The 14,213-nt window shown below is 35.8% G+C and overlaps 1 protein-coding gene across 1 annotated transcript; it reads right to left on the bottom strand.

The window, feature by feature from the left end:
• Window positions 1-5,228: 5,228 nt before the first annotated feature.
• LOC139497659 (serine-rich adhesin for platelets-like) lies at window positions 5,229-14,213 on the bottom strand. The gene is made up of 7 exons (XM_071285889.1): window positions 14,112-14,213; window positions 13,345-13,496; window positions 9,546-11,381; window positions 8,560-8,630; window positions 6,837-7,110; window positions 5,597-5,811; window positions 5,229-5,396 (listed from the first exon to the last, which is right to left on the bottom strand). The coding sequence occupies exons 2-7, from the start codon at window positions 13,487-13,489 to the stop codon at window positions 5,229-5,231; spliced, it is 2,709 nt and encodes a 902-aa protein (XP_071141990.1). The 5' UTR covers window positions 13,490-13,496; window positions 14,112-14,213.

The raw sequence follows: 14,213 nt of genomic DNA, 5'->3' as shown, positions 1-14,213 counted from the left end.
CAATTATTAAGGTAAATACATTTAAATGACTACACAGATTTGAAAATATTAGATAAAGAGAATGAAGAGCACATTTTTTGGTTCGCACTTTGAAATAATATCTAAAAATAAATAAAAAAATCTGTGGTATAATACGGGGAGATAAGAACTTAATACGTTGGCATATTGTTGGCACAATGTTGGCTCATATTTCAATATTGTCATGAAATACCAATGATATGTTGTTTTTTTGTGTATATGTACTGTTTTAAAAACTTTTGAATTATTCAAAATACTAAGAATTTTCTAGCTCTTGGCACAGACGGTTTAAAATAGTCCTATTTGGGAAGACTTTATTATTTGTTTTTTTTTACTAAGTCCTCAATGCCCTTCAAACACAATCTATATTCTCTACGATAACATAGAATCATTCAAATAAAGTTCGAATAAAATTGGTTCAGTAGTTTCAGTCAGAAGATCTTACACTGAACCAATGGATAACGTAAGTCAAATATCGTTGGGCAAGCTACTTTAAAAATAACAGTTGGTAAGAAAATGTTGGGCCAACATTGGGCCAATAACACCAAAATGACAGTTGGTGGAAAGTTGTTGGGCCAACAAGGGGCCAATAGTGTCAAAATAACTGTTGGCTGAGTTTTGTTGGGCCAACAAGGGGCCAATAGTGTCAAAATAACTGTTGGCTGAGTTTTGTTGGGCCAACAAGGGGCCAATAGTGTCAAAATAACTGTTGGCTGAGTTTTGTTGGGCCAACGTCGGTTTCTTGTTGTGCTGCCAACGCCAACTATTTACCAACTGTGCCAACCAATCACCAATGTTGGCCCAACGAAGTATTGCTATCTGGGAATATTACCCGTGATGATATTGAACTATTTCGTTCACTTAATTTGTGAAAATTGTGTTATATGAAGGGAGTTGTAGTGTAGATCAGTGTAACCTGGCCATTTTATCTTAAGACTTTAGTAGTAGATAACAAGTTGATTTGATGAATTTTCAATCAAACCCAGATGGTCAGAATTTTTTAAATGTTAATGCAAATTTAAGAAAAACAGGAGACAGTGCAATAGTCGGTGCCATAGTTACATATACACAATTTGTGATAATAAATGATTTTAAAACAAATTACTATCAAGTTTTTCATATTTTATAAAGTATATTTTATGAGTTTTAATATAAATAACATCTTTTATAAGTTGACATTTTAAACTTCAGTTTTCATAATTTTATTATTAAACAAAAGTATTTTAATTTATTTAAAGGAATAAATGTCTTTTATTTACTTAAATTTATATTTTAGGCATTAAGCTTAATCCCTGCACACATTTTTCAGGATTTCAGCTTAAACCCTAGGATTTAAGACTAATCCCTAACATCTTTTAGGCAATAGACATAATGCCTAGGCGTTAGCTTATTGCCTAGGATTTAAGCTTAATGCCTAATTTCACTTATTGCCGCTAATATATACATGGATGTGTCACCGTCGAAGGCAATATAAGTTCTTGAAACCAACGCCTAAATGATTAACGGACAGCATGTTTTTATGCCCCACCTACGATAGTAGAGAGGCATTATGTGTTCTGGTCTGTGCGTCCGTTCGACCGTTCTCCCGTCCGTCCGTCCGTCTGCCCGCTTCAGGTTAAAGATTTTGGTCAAGGTAGTTTTTGATGAAGTTGAAGTCACATGAAGTTACACATGTTCGGATGTTCCCTATGATATGATCTTTCTAATTTAAATGCAAAATGACATTTTTACCCCAGTTTCACGGTCCACTGAACATAGAAAATGATAGTGCGAGTGGGGCATCCGTGTACTGTGGAAACATTCTTGCTAGTTCTGTTTTGAACCTTTTGATTTGTCCAAACGTCCCCATTTTAGTGTGATTATGCGATTTGAGCTTAAGGGCTGTAAATGTTTTCTGCAGTTGATTCTTTGGCCTTTTTTTTTTTTTTATGTAATCACGCCTCGCAAATGACGTTGCGCAATCAAATTTTATTGATGTGGTGTTGTCACAACATATCGATCCTGTCATGGATGGTCATTAACAAATCCGGTCTGCATGTACCGTTGTTCAAGAACAATTAATGAGATGACTTTCTGACGTGAAATTGTCTAGCAACAGCTTGTTTAGTTTATGCATTCCTATCATCAATATTCTTTTGGCCTGATTCAGATATTTATTGCTCCGTCTCGGCATACTTTTGATGTTTTATGACTAATGTTTTCTTCTGGTTTTGTTTGTAAAATGTATTTTGTGTATGTGTTTATGATTTGTCACAAACTTATTGTTCAAAATTTATATGACAATAAATATTTGAATTGAATTGAATTTAAATTTTTGAAATCTAACATTTATTACTGATAGTGTGGGTATGGTTTGACAGAAATGTTTCAGGAAGAAACAAAAACGTAAAGAAAAACGTTTATGGGTTTTCACAAATTCGCGCGACTGCAATAACCACAGGTATTGATTTTTCTAAACAGAAACAAGAATTACAATTAAACAGGAATATTATTTATACATGTATGAGGATAAATGATTAATCATGATTTGGTAAACAAAAAAATCACCAAAAGGTATGTTGCGGTTATATTTATTTTTTAGCTTAAATGGCCAATACATCCTAAATGAATCGAACTATTGCTACATGTATTTCATTCACTATTGCTATTTCATTCTGTCAGTTTGATGTGTCTGTTTGGTACCTTGAGATCACTCCCTGCTTTTTGGTTGGTAATGTGGTTTTTATATATATATATATATATATATATATATATATATATAGATTAGACCGTTTTCCTGTTTTAATGGAGATTCCGTATATCGTTAAGTTATTGGAATTCCAATGGGGACTAACTGTGCACCACTTATTGCGGACCTGTTTTTATATTGTTATGAGTTACAATTTATGACTAAAATTAGCAAAGACCCATCGAAACAACATTTGATACAAAAATCTAACTATACTTTTAGATATTTGGATGATATATTGGCTCTCAATAATGACGACTTCAGTAGGTATACTAAAGAATTTTATCCTGTTAAACTTACTTTAAATAAAGCTACTAACAATGACCACTGTCCTTTCCTCGATTTTGATATTTATATCATTACGGGAAGCTTAATACAAAAATATATGATAACAAAGATGATTTTTCATTTCCCATCGTTAATTATCCATTTTTAGATGGTGACGTTCCCTTGTCACCATCTTATGGTGTTTATATAGCTTAACTTGTACGATTCACTCGTGTATGTAACAACGTATTAGATTTTAGCGAGAGAAATTTATTTATCCTGATTTAGAGTAATTTCTCGCAATTTGATTGGCTGATATTGTCTCTAATAAATTTCAGTACAATTTTTTATTACGTCAATAGGAATTATCTCCCTTATTTATTACGTCTTTTGGGATTATCTCCCTTATACCATTGACCGAATAAAAAAAGAAAAAAAAAATGAGTTGCTTTTTAGTCGTAATATATTAAATTTTTCACAGTTTTAGATTAAATATCTAAAATATATTTGGTTGATATTGTCCTTGAATTTGAATATAATAATATGTAATATAACAAAATCAGGATAAATTCGTTACACAGTGTTCAATTGTCCTAATACGGAATTTATCGGGTCAATAAAATTCATATCGGGTTTGGCTTCGCCTCACCCGATATGAATTTGATTGACCCGATAATTCTCGTATTAGGACAATTGTACACTGTGTAACTAATAGTATTACTGAAAAATTATTACACCAGGGTTTTCGATATCACAAACTAGTCAAAACATTTACTAAATTCTATCATCGGTATAAGGAAATAATTCGTGAATATAACTCAACATGCAGATATCTTATACGTTCAGGTATTTCACATCCAATCTTTTATGGTAATATTCTTTACAAATCACAAACATGTCAGTATTCACCTCAAAAGCTTACAAAACCTTTAAAAAGACTTATTAAGAAGGGATATAGTTACGATACTGTTGTCAGGTCATTAAAGATTGCATATTTTGGCTTTAATATTGATTCACTTATAGGGTCTTTGCATCAGAACTAAACACATTTTTTTTACACAGTTGTTGGCATGGCACGGGTTATGTTCTTCTCATATATTTTATGATAGTATGATACTAAACCCCTAACGGGAGGGATTGTGCCTGATATTCATATGATGAAGACATAATATTTCAATCAGTTTAATTGAGGTCAGTTAACTGCTAGTAGTCTGTTGTTATTTATGTATTATTATCATTTTATTTATTTTCTTTTGTTACATCTTCTGACATCGAACTTGGACTTCTCTTGAACTGAATTTTAATGTGCATATTGTTATGCGTTTACTTTTCTACATTGGCTAGAGGTATAGGGGGAGGGTTGAGATCTCATAAACATGTTTAACCCCGACGCAATTTTGCGCCTGTCCCTAGTCAGGAGCCTCGGGCCTTTGTTAGTCTTGTATGATTTTTAATTTTAGTTTCTTGTGTATAATTCGGAGTTTAGTATGTCGTTCATTATCACTGTACTAGTATACATTTTTTAAGGGGCCAGCTGAAGGACGCCTACGGGTGCGGGAGTTTCTCACTACATTGAAGACCCATTGGTGGCCTTCGACTGTTGTCTGCTGTATGGTCGGGTTGTTGTCGCTTTGACACATTTCCCATTTCCTTTCTCAATTTTATCAAACATTCAAATTAGTCATTTTTTGGGTCCCTGAAATAGCTTGCTGTTCGGTGTGAGTCAAGGCTCTGTGTTGTAGGATGTACTTTAATCTATAATGATTTACTTTTTACTAATTGTAACTTTGACAGAGAGTTGTCTCATTTGCACTCATACCTCATCTTATCATATCTTATTATGGTCTACTATTCACTAAGCACGGGTTATAACCAAAGGAAGTGTGAGGTGCTAGTCATTCCAATAAAAGAACATTACAAACACTTTACTATTCCTTTATCTAGTAGACGAAAAGATTGATTGGTTGATTATTGCTTGTATAACGTCCAGTGGCAATTATCAAGTTAAGATTTAGGACAAATAAATATTAACAATTAGTACAAAAGGTAAGTTCTGCAATATGGGACGACAGGCATGGAGGGCAGGGTCCTTGATATGTCAATGGATAAACACTGGTATTTTGATAAGGGCCGACATTTCGAATCAAGCCACACACACCTCAACATCTAGGAGTTATTACATGGATACTGAAAAATGTAGAAACCATCTCATTCTCTATACAGGTTGCACAGATCGTAATGTCCAGTTTCTAACCGAACTTAATTGACCGAGTAATAACAACACCCCCACACAGCCAAATGGACACACTACTCTGGCAAGGGGTTTCCTGCCCATGGGACGAAGACCAAGATGATTATATTTCCATTCTCCAGTCACCTTTTTCTAAAAATAAAAGTGAAAATAGAAACTAGCAATACAACAACACAACAACTAAGTTATCTTGATCTTAACATACGGCGATTAGTTAAATTTTATACATTATAACAGGAGATGTTGTATGATTGCTTTTGGCGACTAAAGTAAAATTACAAAATAAAAAGAGAAACAAAGTTAAATAAAAATATTTATAACAAAGTAATTACAACATCGTTTTTCTGTCCTTTTAAGTTAAACAATGGCAGAGAACGGAAAAATGCAACGATTCTTGATCCAACTGACTTCTTATCCTCGGTTTTCTTGAACTCTTTCTTTGTTTTTATTTTCTTTTCATCTTTGTGTCCTTCTTTGTCATTATCTGTAAATTTCATGTTCTTCTTTGTGTCATCTTTATCCTTCTTTGTTGCTTTTCTATTCATTTCTGTAAATTTAAAGAATAAAGCATGTTGACATCTACTACTTTATCATACAGACTTCAGCATGGTAAAATGTTTACTTTTCCTAAATATGAAATTTGTATAGGTAACCGCTGACCCAGTACCAGTAGGTAACACACATCATAGAAAGTACTTCGAGCACAGCAACTTTGATGTGCTTGGTTCATATCAACTGTTACTAGGTCGGTACTATTATCGCAGAAGTTTGGTCTTTAAGGTGTCTCATGCCTCGTTCACACGTACGTTTAATTCGAATTCAATCGCATGCGAATCGAATTCGTTTATCACGTTCACACACTCTTCTTTTTTTAATTAGAAATACGTTTTTGTTGTTGATACGAATTAAAACTTAACGTCGTTTGGACAGTAAAGCGAATTTGACGCGCATTGCAATTCGAATTAGATTTGACGTTTGGACGTTAAACGTTTCGAATGCGGATTAAACTAATTCGAATTAGTTAATGCGAATCGAATTCGAATTACGTGTGAACTCAGCATCATATAACCATATATACTACGTTTGAAAAAAACTTTCAGCGCTCATTAGGATACATTATTAAGGAGCACGTGGGATTAAAGAGAATAAAATTGAAAATGGAAATGGGGAATGTGCCAAACAGACAATAACCCGACCATAGGAAAAAAACAACAGCAGAAGGTCACCAACAGGTCTTCAATGTATCGAGAAATTCCCGCACCCGGAGGCGTCCTTCAGCTGGCCCCTAAACAAATATATACTAGTTCAGTGATAATGAACGCAATATAAACCTCCAAATTGTACACAAGAAACTAAAATTAAAATAGTACAAGACTAACAAAGGCCAGAGGCTCCTGACTTGGGACAGGCGCAAAATTGCGGCGGGGTTAAACATGTTTGTGAGATCTCAACCCTCCCCCTATACCTCTAGTCAATGTAGAAAAGTAAACGCATAACAATACGCCCATTAAAATTCAGTCCAAGAGATGTCCGAGTCTGATGTCAGAAGATGTAACCAAAGAAAATAAATACCTTTTTCTAATTTCATTTTTTGTTTCCTCTCCATCTTTGTCACTTCTGTTCTCCTGTGCATTTCTTTCTCTACCTGCGTCTTCACATCTTTGGTGTGTTTTTTCAACATCCTTTCAACTGTTTGGAAATGCTTTTTAATCATTTTCTTATTTTCTTTAGCATCTTCTTCTATCTTTTTCTCTTCCTTCTTTTTTTCTCTTTTTGTCTTCCTTTTCTTGTTGTTATAGTCTTGTTCTCTAAGTACCCTCTCTACTTCAGCGTTCTTGACTGAATTCTAAAAAAAAAACACCATTCAGTTACGTTTGAAGTTGTAAATAAACCCAACAAAGACTTGAAAAATAATAATATATAAAAAAGAAGATGTGGTATGATTGCCAATGACACAACTATCCACAAAAGACCAAAATGACACAGATATTAACAACTATAGGTCACCGTACGGCCTTCAACAATGAGCAAAGCCCATATTTCATGTTTGAACAACAACTGCAAAATATATAAGGTACTGCTTTAGAAATATTTAAAAGTTCTAAATTCTGGCTACAGAAAAAAAAAATTATTTAGCGTCTGCGGCATATGAAAACGAAGAAATATTTAACAATTTTGCTTTGCTGCTATCAATGTGTTGCAGAAAGAAGAAAAAACTGCTGTAGGTAACCTCATATTATCATTAGCATTATTATTTTTTTACCTTGTTTGTTTTTTAACCATTTGATGTAACAAGCTTAGAGCTTGTGTTGTATATTTTAACTCAAAATAATGTTTCCTTATCTGATCTTAAAATGCCTTTTATAGGCATATGACTTGTTTTATAAAGTATTCGTATTTGTATATTTTTTTGTACCCGATCGACATTCTCCATTCCCTGACTATAGAAAAGGTTAAAAACGAATTATCATCCTAATTTCTTTTTAAATACGCTTAGAAGAGTCGTTGGCACTATTTTTTATACCCTTTCATTTTTTTTGTAATAATTTTGTAGTATGTATAATAGGCTTATCTCTGTGGAGATAAAACATGTAATTTCCTTAAACTGTATTGCGCATACCATATATTTACATTTTTTGTAATTTGTTACATGTTTCTGAATATAAGCTCCTTTTGTCTTTTGTCTTTTTTTGTTTTTGCCAGGTATTTGGAAGCATCTAGTTTTATCCATGAAGTGACATTAAAAAAGTTCGAGCTAACATCTACTTTTGTTTTGAGAATTTTGGTACATTATTTTTTTTTTAAAGCAGTATCTGAACTCCTTTATAAAAAAAACCCAAGAATTTTAACGAATTTTTCAAAGATAGCTTTTTGAATCTATAAAGACAGTGGCGTATCCAGAACTTTTCATAAGGTGGGAGGGGGGGGGGGGGGGGCTGACTGACCTAAGGTGGGCGCGCTCTCGTCATGCGTCAATGATTCCCTATATAATCAACCAAAATTTCCCCACCAAAAGGAGGGGGCGGGCCTCACAGGCCTCCTCCTGGATCCGCCTATGCTTGATCATTTCCCGACAACCGACCTTACGAGGGCTGTATAGCCAGTCAAGATCGCTAAAAACTCCAATCACCATTTCTTTACAAATGTTCAATTTTCATATCGCAAAAACTGACACACGAACCCTTCATTTTTTTCTACTTTTTCTTTACTATCAATTTATATCAGTCTTTTAAAAAGCTTGTTATTTTTAAACACAGTAGCGGTCATCCTGGATCATACTTTTTTTTTTTTTTACCTTACATCCAACTGCATCCTTGAGTTGATTATCTAGCAATTTCTCACCATGTGTCTTTGCATTTTCTATTTCTATAAAAGAAAAAAAAAAGATGACATGTGAATAACAATGGTAACACATAAGGTATATAGTTGTTTTCCTTAAGCAATTATATTGATTTTTTAAATGAATATAAGGCCGTTAGTTTTCTCGTTTGAATTGTTTTACATTGTCATATCGGGGCCTTTTATAGCTTAATATGCGATATGGTCTTTGCTCATTGTTTAAGGCCGTACGGTGACCTTCAAATGTATAGTTGCTAATGTCTGTGTCATTTGGTCTCTTGTGGACAGTTGTCTTATTGGCAATAATACCACATCTTCTTTTTTTATATTTACACATATTTCTATGGCCAATGTGTTTTTCAGCCTCGTGAAATAAATTGCGGTCTGTCGAGGTGATTAGTTGGAAACCATTTATATAATGCCTAAAGAAATATGTGGTATTTATGTTTTCTTCAAATAGAAGCGGTTCAAACACAAACTTAAATGTTATGCATATGATTGAGAACATCAGAAAGCAACATTGTTTGTTACGCGAGTATTTTGTTTCTATCAGTGACAGTGTTGCTATCTTTGGAGGACACAAAAGATTTCACAAAACTGTGATTTAAATGGATCAACAGACAATCTATAAAAAAAAACAAAAAAACAAAAAAACGAACACGATAAAAATTAAAATAAAAGGATTTTTTTATTATTATCAAATTTCAAAAACAAAAACTCAAACACATCTGTCGAATAGAAATAACTATCATAATTCTGACTTGTTAAAGACATTTTTCTTATGTAAAAATGGTGGATTCAACCTGTTTTGAAGCTCGATTCTATAATTAAATGACCTTCCGACATCATAATAAAAACAAATTTAAAGTAGAGTACATAATGGTTATGTTTAAAACAAATGGTGATTTTTCAAATCTATTTTTTGATTCAATGTATGTGTACCTTTATCTTTCATTAGAGTTTCATCTCCATGAGTTGCATCTGACTGAGTTGCATCTGCCTGAGTTGCATCTGCCTGAGTTGCATCTGCCTGAGTTGCATCTGCCTGAGTTGCATCTGACTGAGTTGCATCTGACTGAGTTACATCTGACTGAGTTGCATCTGACTGAGTTGCATTTGACTGAGTTGCATCTGACTGAGTTGCATCTGACTGAGTTGCATCTGACTGAGTTGCATCTGACTGAGATGCATCTGCCTGAGTTGCATCTGACTGAGTTGCATTTGACTGAGTTGCATCTGACTGAGTTGCATCTGCCTGAGTTGCATCTGCCTGAGTTGCATCTGCCTGTGATGCATCTGCCTGAGTTGCATCTGACTGAGTTGCATCTGACTGAGTTGCATCTGACTGAGTTGCATTTGACTGAGTTGCATCTGACTGAGTTGCATCTGACTGAGTTGCATCTGACTGAGATGCATCTGCCTGAGTTGCATCTGACTGAGTTGCATTTGACTGAGTTGCATCTGACTGAGTTGCATCTGACTGAGTTGCATCTGACTGAGTTGCATCTGACTGAGATGCATCTGCCTGAGTTGCATCTGACTGAGTTGCATTTGACTGAGTTGCATCTGACTGAGTTGCATCTGCCTGAGTTGCATCTGCCTGAGTTGCATCTGACTGAGTTGCATCTGCCTGAGTTGCATCTGACTGAGTTAAATCTGACTGAGTTGCATCTGCCTGAGTTGCATCTGACTGAGTTGCATCTGCCTGAGTTGCATCTGACTGAGTTGCATCTGACTGAGTTGCATCTGACTGAGTTGCATTTGACTGAGTTGCATCTGACTGAGTTAAATCTGACTGAGTTAAATCTGACTGAGTTGCATCTGCCTGAGTTGCATCTGCCTGAGTTGCATCTGCCTGAGTTGCATCTGACTGAGTTGCATCTGACTGAGTTGCATTTGACTGAGTTGCATCTGACTGAGTTGCATCTGACTGAGTTGCATCTGCCTGTGATGCATCTGACTGAGTTGCATTTGACTGAGTTGCATCTGCCTGAGTTGCATCTGCCTGAGTTGCATCTGACTGAGTTGCATTTGACTGAGTTGCATCTGACTGAGTTGCATCTGCCTGAGTTGCATCTGCCTGAGTTGCATCTGCCTGTGATGCATCTGACTGAGTTGCATCTGACTGTGATGCATCTGACTGAGTTGCATCTGCCTGAGTTGCATTTGCCTGTGATGCATCTGACTGAGTTGCATCTGACTGTGATGCATCTGACTGAGTTGCATCTGACTGAGATGCATCTGCCTGAGATGAGTGAGTTGCATCTGACTGAGATGCATCTGACTGAGATGCATCTGCCTGAGTGGCATCTGCCTGAGATGCATCTGCCTGAGTTGCATCTGACTGTGATGCATCTGACTGAGTTGCATTTGACTGAGTTGCATCTGCCTGAGTTGCATCTGACTGAGTTGCATGTGACTGAGTTGCATCTGACTGAGATGCTTCTGACTGAGTTGCATCTGACTGAGTTGCATCTGACTGAGTTGCATCTGCCTGAGTTGCATCTGCCTGAGTTGCATCTGCCTGAGTTGCATCTGCCTGAGTTGCATCTGACTGAGTTGCATCTGACTGTGATGCTTCTGACTGAGATGCATCTGACTGTGATGCATCTGACTGAGTTGCATCTGACTGAGATGCATCTGTCTGAGTTGCATCTGCCTGAGTTGCATCTGACTGAGTTGCATCTGACTGAGATGTATCTGACTGAGTTCCATCTCCCTCGGTTTCATTGTCTCTGAGATGATCCTCTGCATTTTTCATCTGTTTTTTTATTTTATCTGGAAAAGTGTTTATCAAAAGTAAGAGACCATTATTACAGATAAATAAACATAGATGGATCTTCACTGGACAAACTTTTAAAGGCAAACTATATTGTGTGTATTTGTGACATATAGGTGTTAAAATATTCGAATCTCTAAAGAAAGACAATGCATATAAAAAGGAGATATGATACGATTGCCAACGTAGCAATTATCTACAATAGTTCAAATGAAGTTGATGTAAGCAAATAAAGGCAACTGAGAGAACTAACGACTTAATTCATAAAATAGTTATTTACGAAAAAACATACATGTAAATATCGCCTAGTTTTATGATCTTTTATGGATACCCGAATAGTTGTACAGTTGTAAAAATAATAGATCGCCCCTTTAACAATTGACGAAAAATGAGATTCGTCCTCTATTGCATTACAATTGTTACACAGTTTATAATATAAATACTAGTAGTTCTAAAAATCATAGTGTGCATAAACCAATCATGTGTAATTGATCTACAGTATTTAAACCATACAATAATCATTCCTCTCCCATACACGCAGGGGCTTTATTTTTACTTCTTTTTTTTTTAAAGAGGTCTAGGATTTAACTTAGGGTTAGGCTTGGGTTTTTTACATGTTAGATTTAGGGTTAGGCTAGGGATTTTTTCTATGATAAACTTAGAGTTGGCTTTTTTCTATGTTAGATATAGGGTGAGGATATGGCTTTTTTTTATAAGTCTAAGGTACGGGCAAGGGTCAGGGTAAGGTACGGGCATGGGAGAGGTAAGGATAAGTGTAAGTGTTATGTACGGACAAGGGTAAGAGTAAGTGTTAGTTACGGGCAGGGATAAGGGTAAGGTACAGGTAAGGATAAGAGTAGGTGTTAGGTACGAGTAAGGGTAAGGGTGAGTGTTATAGGTACGGGCAAGGACAAGGATAATGTACATGTAAGGGTAAGAGTAAGTGTTAGGTACGGACAAGAGTAATTATATAAGGGTAAGGTAAGGGTGAGAGTAAGTGTAAGGTACGGGCAAGGGTAAGAGTGAGTATAAGTATTATGTACGTGTAAGGGTAAGTGTCAGGTACGGGCAAGGGTAATGGTAAGGTACATGTAATGGTAAGAATAAGTGTAAGGTACGGGCAAGGGTAAGGTAGGGATAAGAGTAAAATGTGTTAGGTACGGGTAAGGGAAAGTGTTAGGTACGGACAAGGCTAGGATAAAGGTACGAGTAAGTGTAAGGTACGGGCAAGGGTACACATAAGTGTAAGGTACGGGCAATGGTAAGGTAGGGGTAAGAGTAAGTGTTAGGTACGGATAAGGGGAAGGGGAAGGGTAAGAGTAAGTGTTAGGTACGGACTACTGTAAGGGTAAGGTAGGTGTTAGATACGGACAGGGTAAAGATAAGGTAAGGATAAGAGTAAGTTTAAGGTACGGACAAGGGTAAGAGTGAGAATAAATATATATACGTGTAAGAGTAAGTGTCAGGTACTGACACGGGTAAGAGTGAGAGTAAGTATTAGGTACGTGTAATGGTAAGTGTCAGGTACGGGCAAGGGTAAGTGTAAGGTACGGACAAGGGTAAGGGTAAGAGTAAGTACCAGGTACGGACACGGGTAAGAGGGAGAGTAAGTATTAGGTACGTGTAATGGTAAGTGTCAGGTACGGGCAAGGGGAAGGGTAAGGTACGTACAAGGATAATAGTAAGAGTCATGGTAAGGTACGTACAAGGGTAAGAGTAATTATTAAGTACGGGCAAGGGTAAGAGTAAGTGTCAGGTACGGACACGGGTAAGGGTAAGTGTCAGGTACGGGCAAGGGTAAATGTCAGGTACGAGCAAGATTAAGAGTAAGTATTGGGTACGGAAAAGGGTAAGGTTTAGGTTCAGAGATATTGTTATTTAAGATATAGCTTTACTGTAGTACATGGGTTGGTAACCCTTAAGTAATACAGTTCTTTTACACTTTTTTTCTCGTTTACACACCCAGTTTCGTCTTTAAAGTGGCTTCACGTGCCTCAATGACATATACGTATGCCTCAACTTTTTCCCATTCAAATTGAGACCAAGCTACGTTGAGAAGAACACCACCATACTTTGGCACAGCCAGCTGTTTCGCTGTCCTCTCCATATTAAACCTATAAACAAACGAGATTTTGATTAACAAATGATGAAATTAAATGTCTTCGAGACTTATTCCCTTTATGAATTTAGAAATTATTAAGAAACTAAGGTTTCAGGCAAAGTTGGCTTTTTATGAATTTGGCTATTTAGTTTAGGTATTTTTGACATATAGCTCTTCAACGGTTTCGGTACTTATATATCTTCGGATTTCAAATGTTTGGCTTTGAGCGTTGCTGATAAAGGTAAATCCAGAAAAGCGCATCGGACGCAAGAAATTATTAAACGTATTGTTTTCAATTTTTTATTGATAAGTAATGATTATCTTTGTTATTTTTACTTTGTAACTTTTTCTCATCTGGTCAAGTACCAAGAAAAAATTGAAGGGCTGACTCATAAAATATATTATAATCTGCCACAGTTTTCCGAGTCAGGAACCTCTTCGGTTATTATTCCCCCCTGAAAATGAATAGTCGTTGATGGTAGATCGTTGGTAATCTTTTCTCAAATTTCTCTGAACGTTTCAAGATTGCAGACATTAAAATGTACATTCACTTTTCTTGCGGGAGTAAATTTTACAGATTTTTTCATTTTCTTTCATATTTTAGAAAGCAATAACAAAAACAACTTACCACAAGCACTTTTCCGTTGCTCCAATTTCTAAAAAGTTGCACAAAAAAGAATTTTCGATAGTCGAAAAAAATCCTGCTGAGGTGAATCGACGATACTTCGAC

This window comes from Mytilus edulis, chromosome 12 (genome assembly GCF_963676685.1).
Source record: "Mytilus edulis chromosome 12, xbMytEdul2.2, whole genome shotgun sequence".
NCBI lineage: Eukaryota > Metazoa > Mollusca > Bivalvia > Mytilida > Mytilidae > Mytilus > Mytilus edulis.
The sequence above is the reverse complement of the archived record's forward strand: the minus strand, read 5'-3'. Positions and strand labels throughout refer to the sequence as shown.

Bases quoted from the DNA above. Each gene is read 5' to 3' on its own strand.
- LOC139497659 (XM_071285889.1), bottom strand. From the start codon at position 13,489: ATGGAGAGGACAGCGAAACAGCTGGCTGTGCCAAAGTATGGTGGTGTT. The intron at 11,382-13,344 runs GTGTGTAAACGA...ACACTTTTCCAG, and splicing joins CACTTTAAAGACGAAACTGG to ATAAAATAAAAAAACAGATG. The intron at 8,631-9,545 runs GTACACATACAT...TTTCTTTTATAG, and splicing joins AACTCTAATGAAAGATAAAG to AAATAGAAAATGCAAAGACA.